This window comes from Gadus macrocephalus, chromosome 17 (assembly GCF_031168955.1).
Source record: "Gadus macrocephalus chromosome 17, ASM3116895v1".
NCBI lineage: Eukaryota > Metazoa > Chordata > Actinopteri > Gadiformes > Gadidae > Gadus > Gadus macrocephalus.
Window position 1 is genome coordinate 9,286,801 of NC_082398.1, and position 18,332 is coordinate 9,305,132.

At 48.0% G+C, this 18,332-nt stretch overlaps 1 protein-coding gene across 2 annotated transcripts; it reads right to left on the reverse strand.

Moving 5' to 3' along the window:
- Positions 1-232: 232 nt before the first annotated feature.
- On the reverse strand, positions 233-18,080 carry LOC132475706 (adenylate cyclase type 2-like). Of its 2 annotated transcripts, none has more exons than XM_060076973.1 (26): positions 17,728-18,080; positions 15,438-16,767; positions 14,485-14,676; positions 14,107-14,268; positions 12,916-13,065; positions 12,412-12,566; positions 11,665-11,776; positions 11,414-11,541; positions 10,696-10,854; positions 9,132-9,285; positions 7,568-7,747; positions 7,280-7,311; positions 7,099-7,158; positions 6,672-6,735; positions 6,418-6,515; positions 5,694-5,778; positions 4,911-5,048; positions 4,422-4,499; positions 3,702-3,877; positions 3,358-3,442; positions 3,004-3,162; positions 2,476-2,622; positions 2,264-2,368; positions 1,901-2,015; positions 1,606-1,730; positions 233-1,287 (listed from the first exon to the last, which is right to left on the reverse strand). In XM_060076973.1, the coding sequence occupies exons 2-26, from the start codon at positions 16,107-16,109 to the stop codon at positions 1,171-1,173; spliced, it is 3,648 nt and encodes a 1,215-aa protein (XP_059932956.1). In that variant the 5' UTR covers positions 16,110-16,767; positions 17,728-18,080; the 3' UTR covers positions 233-1,170. The 2 variants fall into 2 exon arrangements, with proteins under 2 accessions (XP_059932956.1, XP_059932955.1); XM_060076972.1 differs by having other exon boundaries at positions 15,438-16,770.
- Between the last annotated feature and the right edge of the window lie 252 nt (positions 18,081-18,332).

Genomic DNA, 18,332 nt, shown 5'->3' on the forward strand with positions numbered 1-18,332 from the left:
GCAGCTGAGAAAGACTGCTGACGTATATATAGGAGGCGGTGCCTTCGCACCTATACGCTCTACAAAGGTGAAGTCTAGACTCTATGGTACACACACACACACACACACACACACACACACACACACACACACACACACACACACACACACACACACACACACACACACACACACACACACACACACACACACACACACACACACACACACACACACACACACACCGAAACAATCTAAGTATAATATATTTATTATTATTATTTTACATTCATAAATAAAAGTAGAAAAATACTATGCCTAGAAGCTGGAGTAAACTATTCGAATATTCACGTGCAAGACTTCCTGAATGTTTGAAACCATAACTGAAATTTTTTTCATCAATTGCACTAAACCGAAAATAAACTAAAAACGTATTTTTATGTGTAATGTGTAATAAAAGAGCTGTGCTTTTCAATATTTATCAGGCTTTACATTCGTCATATCAGAGCAAAACATAAACAAACACATACCCTCTCTATTATAAAGAACGACATTATTATGCTTCAAATATACATTTTCTTAAGGCAGCAATATAACATCATTTCACAGTCCAATTGACTATCTAGCAGATGCTTTTACTCAAAGTGACATTCAGTGAATTCAGATACATGTCATTAGGGAGCAGGTAGGGGTTAAGGCCCAGTCTCACATCTTCGTCCGGCACCTCCGCACTCCAACCGCTTCTCAGAATTGCATTTAAACGATATTATAGCATATTTTTTTCCCGTGGATATGATGCCTTTACAGCATGCGTTTCCCCTTCCCCTGAGGTGAGAGCATGTATGCAGGCAGCGCCGCGCGGTGCCGCACCGTCGCTGGGCGGCTCTCACCCGTTGTGGGACGCAGAAGGTGAATTCAGCTTCATGGGAATTCAGCTTCAAGGGGGCATCTTGTCTTGGATGCCTACAGGCAAGGCTGCAGTCAGTGGGGTCCGAACCCAAAACCTCCTGGCTGGAAGTCGAACCCCCTGACCACTAGTCTATCCCGCTTTCCGGTTTCATGGTGGGAATGTCAAGCCCCACCACCTGATGGGAGGTTCAGCCTATCAGACTCAGTTAATTTCCACGGCCACATAATCACATGATCAGCTGGCAGTGCTGTGATTGGCTGGGGGGAGGACCGGGGAATTTATTAGTTGGTGTTGATGAAGTAAGTGGTGAGTTGACCTTTGCCCTTGACATTAATCACCCCGCGTAGAGTGACCCCGTAGCCTAGAGCCTTGACCACCTCCGCAGTCTCCTCCGTGACCTTCGCGGACCAGGGAGAGAGAGTTTAGCTTAGAGAGAGAGAGCGAGAGCGCAAGACGACAGACTGAGGTGTAGACAGAGCAACCTATCCTGCTACCTCGTAGGGTTTATGAACACATAATAAATCATACATACAGAGTATTCCATACACTCTCTGACCAGACTAAACTGAAACATATATCTGTAGATGTTACTGGAGAGAGAGAGAGAGAGAGAGAGAGAGAGAGAGAGAGAGAGAGAGAGAGAGAGAGAGAGAGAGAGAGAGAGAGAGAGAGAGAGAGAGAGAGAGAGAGAGAGAGAGAGAGACGTTATAAATGACCTGTATCTTGTTGAGTTCTCCAGTGCTGTCCATTCTGCTGGCCACGTTGACTGCATTGCCCCAAATGTCGTACTGGGGCTTGTGGGCTCCGATCACCCCCGCGATCACTGGCCCATGGTTTATTCCTGCCAGGTCAACACAACACAAGACAGAGACTCAGAGAGTCAGTTGGTTCAGCCCGGGAGGGGTGGCGGAAGACATCATGAGAACATCATTAGCACACAGTGCCAGGTTGACCGTTTTTATTTTGTATTTGTGTGTTTGTTTGTTAGGATCAATAGATACGTGTTCTGACCGATACGCAGTTTGAAGCTGTTGAAGGAGTGTGTGTTGAGCAGCTCCAGCTTGGCCATCAGGGCCATGGCGAACTCAACCATGGAGCGCATGTTGCTGTGAAACATGTCCACCGCCTGCAGGGGGGGGGGGGAAGATAGCACAACGTTTACCGCATAAAGAAGGTGGCGTTTGATCAGAGCTTGAAAAAATTAAATGCATGTAATCCAACTGAATCGAATTAGTTGAACATTACAGTAAAGTAGACCTTATATTTAACGTGTGACCTAAGATAAATGTTAATGCTAACATATTGATGATGCTGTATCACAATTGATGGCAGTAACCTCATCGTCAAACCAGTACAAAACCTCCACCAGCCTACCTTGGGCTTCTCCTCCTCCTGATTGGTTAGGCCGGCGGCGGCCATGTAGGTGCTCCCGATGGTCTTGATCTTCTCCACGCAGCAGAACTTGGGCTTGGACAGCAACTGAGGCGACAGGGGGAGATGCAGGAGAGGTTGGCGTTGAGCTCTGGTTCATTTCTGGCTAATCTTTGGTTGATGGCAGCGTTCAGCTCTAGTGCGAGGTGAGGCACCTCATCGAAGTCGGAGATGATCTCGTTGAGGAAGCGGATGCACTCCAGTCCGTCTCGGTTCTCCATGCTCTCACTGTAGAACTCTTTGAACTCCGGCACCGAGGCGAACATCACGCACACGCAGTCACGCGAACGGCTGTACAGGTCCTGGAGACAACACAGCAAGGAGTATGTAGAACACAACAATAAATAATTGTTGAATAAAAAGGAGAAGACAAAGTGATAGTGCTCATTGTGGTTTAGTACGAATGGCTCGCAGTTGGTTTTAAAAGATTAACTTTTGACAGGATTTTTATTTTGTTATTTTGTTACCGGAACTGACCTATAATTCTCATGTTATAATATATTATACAATATATACTATCACAGCACTTAAAATGGCCACTTATTTTTATTCTGCCATTTTATATTTTTAAATATCACGGTCAGAAAGGACATAATGTTGACCTCATATTGACACTGAGCCCTTCCTTTGATCCTCCACTACCTGTTGTTGAGCTGTGGTTATTAAGGCGTCACCGTGGTTACCTGATTGCATACAGCCTTGCCCATGAAGTAGGAAGCCACGTGCAGCGGCAGGACGTTCTGCAGGAGCAGCTTGTTGACGTTCTCCATGGTCTCCATCTCCTCCTGCTCCGTCCGGAAGCACCGACCCAGCAGGAACTCGACCCGGCTGGACAGCTCGTCCTGAGGGAGAGAGACATAGGGGGGACTCAGTGGGAGGGAGGGAGGGAGTGGGAGAGAGAGAGAGAGAGAGAGAGAGAGAGAGAGAGAGAGAGAGAGAGAGAGAGAGAGAGAGAGAGAGAGAGAGAGAGAGAGAGAGAGAGAGAGAGAGAGAGAGAGAGAGAGAGAGAGAGAGAGAGAGAGAGAGAGAGACCTTACCTGTCTGATGAGTACAAGACATGTGAAGTAGAACATGACCAGCCAGATTCCTGACATGATCTGAGGGTCCTTCAGTATACCAGGCCTATACATTAACACACATTAACACACACACACACACACACACACACACACACACACACACACACACACACACACACACACACTCGATTACTTTGTTTTTGGTCATAAAACATAATGTGTGTGTATGTGTATCTGATACGGTGTCTGTGTGCGTGTGTGTGTGTGCGCGTGCATGCGTGCGTTTGTGTGCGTTTGTGTTTGTGTGTGTGCATCAGTGCATGCGTGCGCGTGTGTGTGTGTGCATGTGTACAGACTCCTACCTGGTGAGTTTGTAGTGCAACATCACCAGACAGTGAGCCCTCTCTGCGTAGACGTGCAGGAAGAGAGCCAAGTAGACCACCACGGCCAGGGTCAGCAGGAACGACTTGAACAGCGCAGACATCCTCACAAACACCACCACCGCCAGCAGCGCCAGGAGGCAGCAGTACAGGTAGTACTGAGAGGGACACAGAGAGACATGGAGGGAGAGGGACAGAGAGACATGGAGGGAGAGGGACAGAGAGACATGGAGGGAGAGGGACAGAGACATGGAGGGAGAGAGACAGAGAGACATGGAGGGAGAGGGACAGAGACATGGAGGGAGAAGGACAGAGAGACATGGAGGGAGAGGGACAGAGACATGGAGGGAGAGGGACAGAGAGACATGGAGGGAGAGGGACAGAGAGACATGGAGGGAGAGGGACAGAGAGACATGGAGGGAGAGGGACAGAGAGATGAAGGTAGAGTTGCATAGAGACAAGGAGATAAAGTAATTAGGGATGTGAATAACTAACAATTTGTCATGGTCGAATAATCGGTGGGTGGTGTTAACGAATGATCGATTAATCGACATTCACAAAGGCAGCCATGGATCATCGGATATAAATCACTTAATATCTTAAACTCAATAAAACAACTACCTGCTAAGTAGTTCCAGTCAAATTGTCTGTTGGTATATATATAGAGAAAAAAGATGATAGCAGTTTAGAGACAGATCTTACAACGTAGGTGTGGAGGTTGAGGTCATGTAGGTCTGGTCTGCTGGTGATAGACGTACAATTATCACCGCTGATGAAGATCTAGGAGAAGACAACAGGGAGGGAGGATATTCACATGCCGACAGACAGACAGACAGGCAGGAAGGCAGTCAGACAGACAGACAGACAGACAGACAGACAGACAGACAGACAGACAGACAGACAGACAGACAGAGAAGAGACATACTGATAAACTGACAGAGAGATGGACAGACATTCAGACAGACAGACAGGCAGACTGACGGTGACACAGACAGACAGACAGACAGACAGACAGACAGACAGACAGACAGACAGACAGACAGACAGACAGACAGACAGACAGACGGTGACACAGACAGACCGACAGGCCAGGGAGGCAGACAGAGATGAAGACAGACAGGGAGGCAGACTGTCAGAGATACAGACAGACAGAGCGTGACAGACAGACAGGCAGACAGATATGCATCTCACCATGTTGAGGAAGGCCATGAGGAGGATGACGAGGAGGAAGAGGCTGAGCAGCAGCAGTCGTAGCGCCGCCCTGGAGGACAGACCCCGCCACAGCCCCGAGAACCACTGGATCCCCACCGGCATCTTGGAGCGCCAACGCTGGGACACAACACACACACACACACACACACACACACACACACACACACACACACACACACACACACACACACACACAGACACACACACACACACACACACACACACACACACACACACACACAGACACACACACACACACACACACACACACAAACACACACACATACACACACACACACACACATACACACACATATGCATACATATACACACACACACACACATACATACACACCCGCATGCACAAACATACACACACATAGTGAAGACATGCACACAAACATACTAACAGCGAACATATATGTGTGACAATAAAATATCCACAAGCATGTACATGTAGCACCTCTTTTATTTATCTAAACTGATCTCAATCAACTCTAACAAAACTAGAATCTAGTCTGTTATGTAGCCCAGTTGAATGTGATGAGATCTAGTCTTAATCTGCTCTAATTCAATGAACTGTTATCTAATCTAATCGAATGTCCTCATCCTGTTGCAATGTGCTATAAATTAATGGAATGTGATCGAATTGCATTGCACTTCTAAATCAACTCAATGTTATCGCAATCTACTCCAATCCTTTGTCCTGTAATCCCCTCCTCTGTCACCATCGAGGGCGTTCTCCTGTAATCCGGTCTGTACCTCCAGGTATCCTGTGAACACCACGGCCAGCAGCAGGATGACCACAGAGAAGGTGACCCCGTACGACACCGCCATCACAAAGTTCCTGCAACCAGACGGAGAGTCATGGCCTCAGCACAGAAGACGAGCACACACTGGCTCCCAACCTGGGGGCCAAGAGCCCTTTGGGGTCGGCTGATCTGCATATCGGGTCGCAGAAGAGTGGCCAGGGAGGGGACGTTGGTGGGGTTCTTATGAGAGCCCTCCCATACTTGATGATATTAAGATATAAAAAAAGTGCACATTTGGTACATTGTTTTGAGGACTACGTTGACTACTTGAATTCACATTTAAAGGAATGTTCTGCGATCTCTCTGAACTAGTGGCTGATCCTCCACTTCGTTGTGTTTTGGTCCATTACTAAATGTCAACAGTTTACTGACTTTAAATACACCTAATAAGAATCATGCCTTTTACAGTAGTCGCAAATAGGATAGCTTCCAAAGGGTTAAAATCACATACCTAAAACAAGTTTATAAACACAGGCAAAACCAAGGTCACACACTTTTCTTAGGCACCGGAAATGCATACCTAACATGTTTTCTATTGTATATTGGAGGTAATGATATGTATTTTCCTCAGTGTTTGCGGAAACAGACACTCCCAAAGAATGTGTGGTAACGCCCGCGTAGGAGATATAGCTATCAGACGATAGGGTGAGGGAGTGAGAGGGGGCGGGGCTTACAGCTCAGAGACCAGCATCTGGACAGTAAACATAGTGATGAAGATGAAAGCGGAGCATCCCATGGAGTGATGAAGACCAGAGACCTCAGAGAGACGAAACTAACACACACACACACACACACACACACACACACACACACACACACACACACACACACACACACATACAAACAGTGCTTTTAGGGGATCATTACAAATAACACCATCATAACACTATAACAATATATTTATAGTGGTATAAACACAAAGTCTTACCTGTTTCTCGAGCTCAATGTCATTAAACCACAACGTTAGCCAGTTCAGCTTATTTGTCCTCCTCCTACAAACACACACAACACTTAAAGGTTGATGGTTTGAACCCCATTGTCCACAGTGTCCCTGTAGGCATACTTGAGCAAAATGTCCCGTAACCTGTACTTGCTTCATAATGAACTGTCTCTGTAGTCAAGGTAAATCTCTTTGGACTAAATGACGACACACAACATTTATGAAAACTTATCTTTACATTAATATATCCATAATAATGTACCATATATCAACATACAGACATACAGACATACAACATACAATATAATTATTTATTGATTATATTGTGTATCTACTCCCGTTCTCTTTGATATTAAATAACCAACCCAAGAGGAACAACAGCAGTAGTAGCAGGCGCTGAACAGAGAGACCTCACCTTGCACACTCCACCGTGTCCAGGGATGCCCGGGCGATTCGGACATCTTCCATCTGCACACTGAGGACCAAAAACAGTTTGAACAAGCTTCATCAAGACCTACCACCCTGTACATTACGAAGTTTGGTTTGGGGTTGATGGTGGAGGGAGGAATTCTTCGTAACCATGGTTGAGCTCTTACCTGACTGGCAGTTTGTTTTCCAGCGGTCCTTCCTTTGAGCAAACATGAAGTGAATTAGTTAATCCACCAAACAGTTAACCAATCACTGAATCAACCAATTAACAAGCAAATAAATAAATTCCTAACTAATAAGCATTTGCTAAGTTATTCTTTATTATAATATCTTACTGTAGATTATTATACACAACAAGTTATGAATAATCCATAATGAGCAATCACAGATAATACACCAAGAGCAACATGAACTAATGAACACTGAAGGAGTGGATAGTGCGTGATGAGCAGAACCTGCAGGTCGGGCAGCGCCCGGGTGGCCGACGCCCGGGTGGGCCGGAGGCGGGGCTGGAGGGCGGCGGCCTCAGGGTTGCTGAGGTCGGCGAAGGGGTGGATGGTCTGCCAGGACTGCAGGTACTGGGACATACGCACCGACGCCCGTAGCTTGGTCCCCCTGGCTCCCAGGGAGTTGCTCTGCACAGCCCGGGGAGGGGGGGGGGGGGGGGGGGGGACACAGGGCCATGAGCAGGAGCTAACGCTAACACAGCAAGAGCACGCCGATGGTGGATCTCATGCTCTGTTAGCATGGGACTCTATGGTAGCATGGGACGCTATGTTAGCATGGGACGCTATGTTAAGACAAGATAACATTTATGCTACACAAAACAGCACCAATTTCGGCTTCCACCGTACCAGGGTTATTGGGCTGGGTGCGATTTATATAGAAATCAGGACAGCGAGAATGCCTAGTGGACTCGATGTGTTTCACCACAGCATCGCGTTTCAGATTAGGGTTCCCCGTTATAAACAGAGAGGAGCTTGCCATTGCCAATGGGGCTTCCTTACAAAATGTACAGAACATTTTCATGTTCTTAGCATCATAAACTAGCCACCCGAAATCCTTCAACCAGTCAGGGGTTGAATTTGGAGACTTTATAGACTACAGTAACAGCATTAACTTTCTCCACGCAGTCTATTCATAATATTGTAATGACCACGGAAGAGGCAGTGAATGAAGTATAGATTAGACAGCGATTTAGATACCTAATAAACCGTGGAACACACAAGACTGGTAACCATAGCAACGTAGGTAAACAAACCCCGCTAAACCCTCCCGTAGCGCCTCCCACGCTACGGCCACCCGGAGGCGCACAGAGCTTTTGGCCGTGAAATTATGTATACAAAACAATTATATTATATTATATACTGTTCTATATAGAGCTCGGGGAGTCGCAAACGGCAACAATCACTTTCTCCTCCATTCTGCGGTTCACCCCGGACTGCACTGCAGGGAACGGTTGGCCGGTTGAAAACTGATTGGCTGTTACGTTACGCACGTCACTCAGTGGCCACAATGTTGAACGCTGATTGGCTGTCATCACGCGAATGTCGCGGCAAAGTTTAAATATTTCAACTCGAGCAAAAGTGGCGTGCTGCAAATCCACCTGAAATCCACGTGAACGCGCTCGCCCGTGCCGGGCAAAAGTGTCGCGCTGCAAATGGAATCGTTTCGTCCCTTCGCGTTTGGTGTGAACGCAAAGTATAGTGCGCTGTGGAGAAGTCACTCGCACGCGTGCTCCTGTTTGGTTTTTCCCGTTCGCACGCCGAAATATTCGCTCGCAAATGCGAGTGAAATGGGCGCACTGTAGAGCCATGGCTGCCGCTGTTACACGGGACACTTTTACACAAATAGTAAGGTCCCCCAAGGAATGTTTACAGAAGAAACGTATCCTTAATTTTCAATTTGCACACTTTAAATTGGTAGTAATTGGTCTCACTCTAGCAGTTAAACAAAATGATTTGTGCTGAAACCCTTAAGGAGGGCCGCAGTGAGGCACAGACACTATTATTGACCTACCTCAAAAGGCCTCCTTGCTTTCCTCTTGTGGGGGTCAGTCACCAGGTAAGTCTTCCTGCCCTGGAGGAGAGCGTCCCTGGCGCCCCCGTCTGTGTCCTCCACTTGGTACATCCCGTTTAAGTGCCTCATGGTTTCCTCAGAGATGTGCACTCGGCTGCAAAATGGAACGGTTCATTAGTTTGAAGATGGTGTAATACCCTCAACATGGCGTTGATAAATTGTCATAATTATAAAGATAATAATAATAATAAAACAACACTATAAGATAAGCAAACATTGCATTGAAAAAAAAGGATGTTAATTTAGGGGGTGTTCACACAGGCAGTTTTTTTTTCAGGTGCGGGTGGATGTTTTACATTATATTCCTATGATACAGGGTGTTTTTGTAAAAACATCCTGGGTGCTTTTAAAAACACCGCTGCCAGCGGTTTTTTTTCACTGCTCTGGGTGGTTTTCAAGTTGGGATAAATTCAACTCGCCAAGAAAAAGCACCCGACGTCAGGCAGTTTTTTGACAGCTGACCAATGAACGAGAACCTACGTCACTAGGAAAAACGTTGGAAATTCAAGAATGGCGACCCAAACCAAGACTTTCCCGACGGAGAAACTTGTTGTTCTTGTTAGTGAACATGTTGAGTTATATGACATGACCAACAAGTTATACCACAACATATATCACAAGGAGAGTATCTGGAGGACGATCGGTGGGATTTTGGGACATTATCAAACCGTAGCTCCTGAATACAACTATGAAACGCCCCGTACTGCTGCCGTCCCCGGTTTATGTCATGCACCCACAAACGGGAGGGTTCATCGTTATCCTCGTCGTTGTCATCTAACGCCAAAACAAGGGCTAATTTTCTCATCCTCGACATTGTAACCGACACACTAAATTCCCGTAAGACCACTCTCTCCCACCAGTCTTGGCTGCGGACTCGCATCCAACTTCCTCTTGTTTGCGGCGGCGCTTAGGGTAAATATAAAGATCTGACGAGAAATTGACGTTGCTGCGCTGTCCTCCTCCTTCTTAATTGAAGGAGCAGGCAGAGAAAAGCTCTCTCCTGCTGTGCTTTCATTAAAATCAAATTTAAAATCCCCGATAGTGATAAGACATTATGTCGCCGCCGGTCCAGAGACGTGTCAGGTGTGCGCGAGAGACATAACGGACACTTTTGTTACTGCCATGTATACAGTTCATTCGGAACACATTTTAGGAACAGATCTATGCCGCATAGAAATCTATGCGGCATAGATCTGCCATGTAAACGCGGCTACTGTAGCATAGTCAAACCACTTTGATACGGTAACCGATTGGCAACGTTGGCTCTAGAACATTCTGCTCTAGAATGAACTTGACAAAACCACCCTGTCAGTTTTTTAGTTGGTAAAAAACCGCCCGGGTCAGGTTTTTTTATATATTTTTTAGTCTACTTTTTTTTATAGTAATATAAATTAAACAGTAAATCGGAATTATTCCATCTGATTCAGCCATTTTTTATCATATAAAACATCTAAACATATTTTGAATATTATATTATTTAGTCAAACATCGTATATCATCTTACCCAGCAAGTCCTCCCGACTCCATGTGATTGGCCAACGTCACGTCATGTGACCAAACATCATACTGCCACTTTTGTAGGCCAATCACACCGCAGAGCACGTTGCCGGTGTGAACTCCGACCCGCATGCTGATATCCACCCCGGTGGCCTCGCGTAGCTTACTGCGAGGGAGAGACACAACGGGGAACCTTCATAACGCGGTCGTCCAGACACCAGGGAAAGTACTGAGGCAGGAGGTGACAGGATGTACAGTAAGAGACACTGTAATCATCATCATTTAAGATATTCACGTCCAAAAGCAGAATATACGATTGTTGGCAGGAGGAAAGATGAGGAGAGAAGAGGAGGATGGTATATATATATATATATATATATATATATATACGTATATATAATATACATAATAGAGTAGAAGAGAGGAGAGGACTGGAGAAGGAGAGGAGAGGAGAAGAAGAGATGGAAAGGAAAGGAGAAGAGAGGAGAGGAGTTGAACGGAGGTGAGAGGAGATGATAGGATGAGAGGAAAGGAGAGGAGGAGGAGATAGGGGGCGAGGACAGGAAAGGAAAGGAGAGGAAGGGAAAGGAGAGGAGGAGAAGAAAACAAGTGGAACCCAACCGCAAAGAAGAGGTGATAGACTGGCTTGTGAGCGGTTCATGTTTAGGTGATGGATCAACCCGTGTGGACCGACTACTGATCATGTGTGAGTGAGTGGGGCTGACTTGATGGCGGTGCACATGTCCAGGCCCATCTGAACACAGTTCCTGGCGTGGGAGGACGTGGGGTCCGGCAGACCCGACACACAGTAGTAACAGTCCCCCAGGATCTTGATGCGCAGGCACTCGTTCTTCTACAGAGAGAGAAGCACAAAGGGCACACCCCCTTTCACAACTCCCTCCTCGAATACAAGCGCTTCTCCTCAACTTCATCACGAGTGCGTCTCTGAGAAGCTCAGTGACATCATCAGCCGTACCTTCGCGATGTCATCGAAGCGTCCGAAGAGCTTGTTGAGGACGACCACCAGCTCCTCAGGTGTACAGCTGCTGGACAGCTTGGTGAAGCCCACGATGTCTGCATACAGAATACTACAGGGAGAGAGAGAGAGAGAGAGAGAGAGAGAGAGAGAGAGAGAGAGAGAGACAAGTTAGCAGAGACACACAAACAGGCAGACAGAAGGCCTAAAGTTAAAGGGATACTTCACCCATTTAGAACCGGCGTTCTATCATTATAAAATCGCTATTGTAATATAAATAAATATATAAATAAATATCAGTCTAAACCAGTCTCCCCTTGGCCCATTTTTTCTCATCAAATTTTCTCCCGAAATGACGTCAAATGACGCGTTTGACGTCATTTCGGGCCACCAAAACACACTTTTGGTGGCAAATTTTTCCACCAATAAGGAATGAGAGGGGGCGGGAGCTCGCGTACGGGAGACCGGCAAATGGGTCGGGGGTGCCCACTGGTGGCGCCCTTAATTAATTAACTAAATTATACGAAACCCTCACCGTAGGACAACGCGACCCCCCCCCCCCATTAAACATGTAACTTCAAAATAAAACATGTAACTTCCAAATAAAACACGAAACTTCAGAATAAAACATGGAACTTCTAAATAAAACATTTAACTTCAAAATAAAACATGGATCTTGTCCCTGAAGGACAACTGCCCTTCAGGGATGTCTCTGGCGGATGGCGTTGCCGTGGAGACGCAGGTCACCTGACGTCCTTATGCTGGCGGACGTAGAGGCTGTGGAAGTTGTTGGAGGTGTTGGTGTCCCCCTGGCACGCCTTGGGTTTGGACAGGCGCTTCACCACCTCCGTCTTCAGCTCCAGGGCGATGTAGCGTGGCAGCACCGACAGAAGCAGCTGCTCCTATAGCGACACATGCAGAGATACATTTGAAAACTATTTGAAAATGTTAAAAAAATAAATTGTTAACTATTTAATTTTAGAATGTCTACATTAAGAAGAATAACAATGGGGTGTCTGCCAAAATTCGAACAGTCAACCATAGAAACATAAAGAAAGTGTCACATCAACCCTTCAACCATACAGCAAATCAGCAAATCAGCATAAACATAATTCAACAATTCACCAATATTACAATACAACCATTCAAATGCGTAACAATATAACAATACCAAACATGAAACAATTCAAACCTAAAGATAACATCTAGTATGTGCTCTTGGTTTCAGTGTGTGGGCTGGGAGGTGCTGACCTGCTGGTACTTGGTGACCTCCTTCTTGCTGCGTATGCAGCTGAACTCCTCCCTCTTCTGGTTGGAGATCCTCCGGTCGCGTTCCGTCATCCACAGGTGGAACAGCCCCACGCCGTTCACACACACAAACATCACTGCGTTGGCCACCAGCTAGACAGGGAGACGGGAGACGGGAGGGGGGGTGGGGGGGGGAGGAGGAGGAGGAGGAGGAGGGGAGAGGATAAGAGGGAGAGGAGGAGGCGGGATGTGGAGGTAGAGCAGAGAGAGGAGGGGAGGAGAAAGGAGAGAGGAGAGAGGAGAGAGGAGGGAGGAGGGAGGAGGGAGGAGGGAGGAAGGGAGGAGGGAGGAGGGAGGAAGGAGGAAGAGAAATGGAGGGAAGGAGAAGAGAGAATACATTTTTAAATATCAACACAGATAATGTCAACGTAAGTGACCAACAGCAGAACAGACCAATAGCCTATATTAGTATATACTACCCGTGAACCTCCTAAGATGGCGCAATTTGATTGGTTCACTACATTGGGCAATATAATAGGCAATATCCATGATTGCGATCTCAAACTTGGGATATTGTTTTCATCGCAAAATGTCGTCTCGTCACGCTAATAAAAACAAATAAACCGCTAATAAAAACCAATAAATCCCGGCCAAAAAGTGTTATCTTGTATATTTTTGGTGTGTTCACATGTAGTATATACTAAAACAATTATTCACCTCAGGCTCCGTGAGGGAATAGCCTGAGGTGAGTAATTTATATTCACTTCGCCTTCGGCAAGTTATTGATAATTATGATCAACCTAATAAAAGCTTTGTGTTTTGATTGAATCTTAGACTGTAATTGATTTCCCGGTATAACACTGTTTTTCCTAGATGACAAAATGTCAGCGCAACAAAAAGTAACATTAGAATGTAAGAGGGACTGTGTTTCTGCTCATATAACAGCTTCTGTCTTGTTCCCATTATATTTTTAATTTCCTTAACCTGAACTTTTCGATTTAAACTGTGTCAGGATGGTAGTTGCTGGATGAATCAAATCACACACACACACACACACACACACACACACACACACACACACACACACACACACACACACACACACACACACACACACACACACACACACACACACACACACACACACACACACACACACACACACACACACACACACACACACACACACCTCACCTGTACTACCAGGTGGGGTGTGTCTGGGCGCTTGACGGACACGTAGGTACTGATGATGATGATGTGCGACAGGCTGGTTGCCGTGCCTACGATGAGGGCCCAGCTCAGCGATAGAGGAAGTACGGTGTACACACTCAGAGAGAGGAAGAGGAAGAACGCCACCTGGAGTTGAGGATGTCGGAGAGGTCACCAGGAAGTAGAGAAGGAGAAGTTACAAAATATATTAATGGTTCCGGAAAGAAGAAGAGCATTACCCATAGACTCCTTCCCTGTTTTCCCTCTCTCTACTTCTCGCCTCTCTCCTTCCCTCCTCCCTCCCTCTCTCTCTCCCCCCCTCCCCCCCTCCCTCCCTCTCTCCCCCCTCCCTCCGGCCCCTACCTGTTCCCAGGCGAGGACAGGCCCCCCGGTGAAGATGAACACCAGGGCGGTGGTGTAGAGCATGAGCCAGACGGAGAGGGCCAGCGCCCCGCTGCAGCGCCTCACGCTGGCCAGCCAGGGCAGGCACGCCAGCAGGAGGCAGCCCAGACACAGCACCACGCACACCACCGCCAGGGCCCCCACGTCCACGATCTATAGGGGGAGGGAGAGGGAGAGAGAGAAAGGGGGAGAGAGAGAGAGAGAGAGAGAGAGAGAGAGAGAGAGAGAGAGGGGAAGTTTGAGATGCAAATGTTGCTTTATGACGCTGAATGCAAACGACGTGCCCGTAGAAGCATGCAAATATAGTTACAGTAACTACGGCCACATAAACACACACACCTAATTGTTAATGTAAATGTAACACAAACACACAACAACACAGCGGGTGGCAACCCCGCGCCGTCGCGCCTGGACGAACCGCGCCAGCACCCTGAACAGCGCCCTCTCCGCGGACAGGGAGTCCGAGGGAGATACGTGCCGTTCAGCGAGGCTGCGCTAGATCGCGCATCCCACAAACCCGGGCAATCATGGACATCGGAGTCGCCTGGCGGAAGGAGGCGACAGAGGGTATTTAAGGGCCGGGCACGCGCCAGACGGGGGAAGAAACCGAGCTGGAGAGACGCAGTAAGGAAAGAACGCACCGTACCGCATTTCACGCCGGAACACTTCCTTCCCCAGGACTGAGCGGGAGAAGCCGCGAGCGAGAACCACGCCGACCTCCCCGACGGACCGGACCCGGAGACGCCTCCCCCCCTTTTTTGCCCCATTGAGGAAGAATTTCAGTTTCTTAATGATTTCTTCTTTTTGAGCTGCAGGCAATAAACCCGTTGCACCGAGCCCTGTTGGAGCGTTTTCATTCGTGATCCCAAGCGCCGACGAACGGGGTTGCCACAACATACAAACAAACACAACACACACACCTTGCACATGGTGGGGATGAGGATGATGATGGTGATGGTGAAGAGCAGGGTGAGCAGCAGCCCGGGCAGTATGGCGGGGGTCTCCTCCAGGCACCGCAGGAAGCCTCGGCTCACCGCCCGGTAGCAGCAGCACAGGCTCACGCTGCGCCCCGACCAGCCGCCGCCGCCCAGGCTGCCATGGTTACACCGGCAGCACGTCGCCTGGTCCAGGCCGCATCGGACGCAGGAGTGGGCCCCCGAGGGCCTCCTGTGCAGCCCTCCCCCGTCGCCATCGTCCTCCGCTCGGGCCCACACGTCGTCTTCCTCTTCTTCATCTTCTATGTCTCTTACGCAATTTCCGGCACTTCCGACAATTTTTCCGTCATTTTCGTCCTTCTCCCTGGAAGCATTGAGGTCGCCCCCGACTTGTGGGGCGACGTCCTCCGACCAATCAGACGCCTGGGTGGAAACCGGGGTTTCGGGCTCCGTGGGCGGAGTCGAGGGCGACGTCGACGACACCTTTGGGTGGGCCTCGCGGGGTTCCAGAGCTAGCGCCGTGATGGCCACGCCCACCTCTACGGAACTCGCCGAACCAGCGAGCTCCGGGGCACCGGCGGAGTCGGCCGTGAGGTCCCTTCCTGGCGTGACGACGCCGAGAGGGTCCCGTCCCCCAGAGTTGTCCTGCATGGTTGGGGGGGGGGTCTCTCCGTCAGTCCAGGGCGACCAACTCGCGCTGTGTCCGTCTTTCTGTCCTCGTCAGGGTCACCGGTGTAAAAGTCATTCTCTGTTCGGAGTTCTGTATGTCCGTCTGTCTGTTTGTCTTTCTGTTTGCTCCGTCTGTGTATCTGTCCTGTCTGTCTGTTTGGCAGCCTGTCCGTCTATCTGTCTGCTTGTCTCTCTCTCTCTCCCTCTTGGTCGTCCTTTGTGCAGTCCTTTCAGCACACAGTAAAATACATTATCACACTGTGAATACAACGTCTCTCTCTCTCTCTCTCTCTCTCTCTCTCTCTCTCTCTCTCTCTCTCTCTCTCTCTCTCTCTCTCTCTCTCTCTCTCTCTCTCTCTCTCTCTCTCTCTCTCTCTCTCTCTCTCTCTCTCTCTCTCTCTCTCTCTCTCTCTCTCTCTCTCTCTCTCTCTCTCTCTCTCTCTCTTGTCTTCCCAGGTCTTCAGTGCAGGTGCTCCTAGGTAGAGTGCCTCCAGACAGACCAGCTCAGGGGTCTACCATGGTGTTGAGAAAGCCCTCTCCCTGGTCGCGTCGTAGGGCCGGGCTCCCCAACGTCGCTGTGCCGGCCGGAGGGCTGGAGAAGGAGACCTCTGGAGGTCTCTCACAGGAAGGTGGAACGGCCCTGCTGTGAAAACAGAGGTGAGCTGTGCAGACAAAGAGCTCTGAACGAAGCGTTGACCGTAATGCTTTTTATCCTGAAAATCACACAGAGGCACCTTATTCAAACCACAGCCTGACCTCACCGAACGGGAAGTGGGATTGTATGGGAGCCTTGTTGGATATAAATATGCTGCGTTAAACCACAGCGCTGATGCAAACCCATAGATAACGCAGCCTTAATGCTATTGTAATGATGAATGCGTTGGGGCTCATTTCTCTTTTATGTAGAAACTTGCTCGACTGGCTTGTTGATATACTTCTCATTAAAACACACGCGCGCGGGCACACACGCAGGCACACACATACGCACCCACACACACACGCACACACACACACACACGCACACACACACACACGCACACACACCCACCCACCCACACACCTCAGCAGAAAGAAATGTGAGCGGCGCACCCAGACAGCATTAGTGCAAGTTCACCTTGTCTCTAGTTCACCACATATAGGCTATCTTTCCCTCTCTTAGGTTGAGACACATGTCACACATGCCAAAAATAATACAAATACCTTAGTTTTGCTTCATATCATATTGGCGCTACGGAAAAATAAATACAAAGACCTGCATGTGACTGCGATGCACGCTTTACGCAAATCCTAGCGAAAACCCGTCCGCACGTTGTCATCGGAGCGTTGGTTTTACTGATTTTATTTAACTTTATACATGAGTCGTTGTTTGTCTAAAGTCCCCTAACAATCTCAAACTTTATATAAAGGCCTATATAACAAACTTTATTTTATCACAGTTTATACTCGAATGTTACCCGGATGGATTCAGCATAACCTTACGAGATAGACTCAGAAAACCTGGTCTTTTACAAAGAATATTGTTTTCAATGGCGGTTTTAAAAGTAGGAATCGGGTATCTAAAAGTATGAACTACGAAGAAAGAGTATAATAATATGACTACCTTCATCGGCGGAGCAACGGGTGGAGACGTCTCCACAAACGGGCTTCTACGGCAGACTGACTTCAGACAGTCACAATTACCATCACGACAAGTCTCGTAAAAAAAGAAGCCCAACCACATAACCAGTTAAAGGGTTGTTTCACGAACTAAATCAAACGTTAACACTGCCTTTACGTCTCTGAAGGTGCTCTCCGATCCGGTGCGTCATAGGCCCGTGCGTCGACTTCATTATTCACGATTCGCGCGCGAATTTCTCACGGCTTAGTGACAGGTCACGCGCATTAATAAAGCACGGAGGTCCCTGGCCGACTGTGTCTGAGATGAAAGGGCGGAGGGCGCGCACCCGATGCGGCGTCCGAGGAGGAGCGCATGTTGGTCTAGTCCGTACTATGCAAATATCAACAGAGGAGCCGCAGACGCACCAGTCAAAGGTCAAACCGCATTTATTATTTCCATTTGCAAACAGAAAGATTGGATAGAAAGTATACCTTCTCTTCCTGTCTCCCTCCCCATACAATGCAGTGCAAAGGGTTCGCCTTTATTGGCATGGGATACGTGCATTAATGTCCCAGCACAAAGGGTTATGAAAATAAACGTGAATTAAA

Excerpts from the sequence above, each read along its gene's own strand:
- LOC132475706 (XM_060076973.1), bottom strand. The coding sequence starts at position 16,109 with ATGCAGGACAACTCTGGGGGACGGGACCCTCTCGGCGTCGTCACGCCA. Across the intron at positions 11,777-12,411 it reads CGCCAGCATAAGGACGTCAG|TATTCTGTATGCAGACATCG; the intron begins GTGACCTGCGTC and ends CTCTCCCTGTAG. Across the intron at positions 10,855-11,413 it reads GACATGTGCACCGCCATCAA|TAAGCTACGCGAGGCCACCG; the intron begins GTCAGCCCCACT and ends TCTCCCTCGCAG.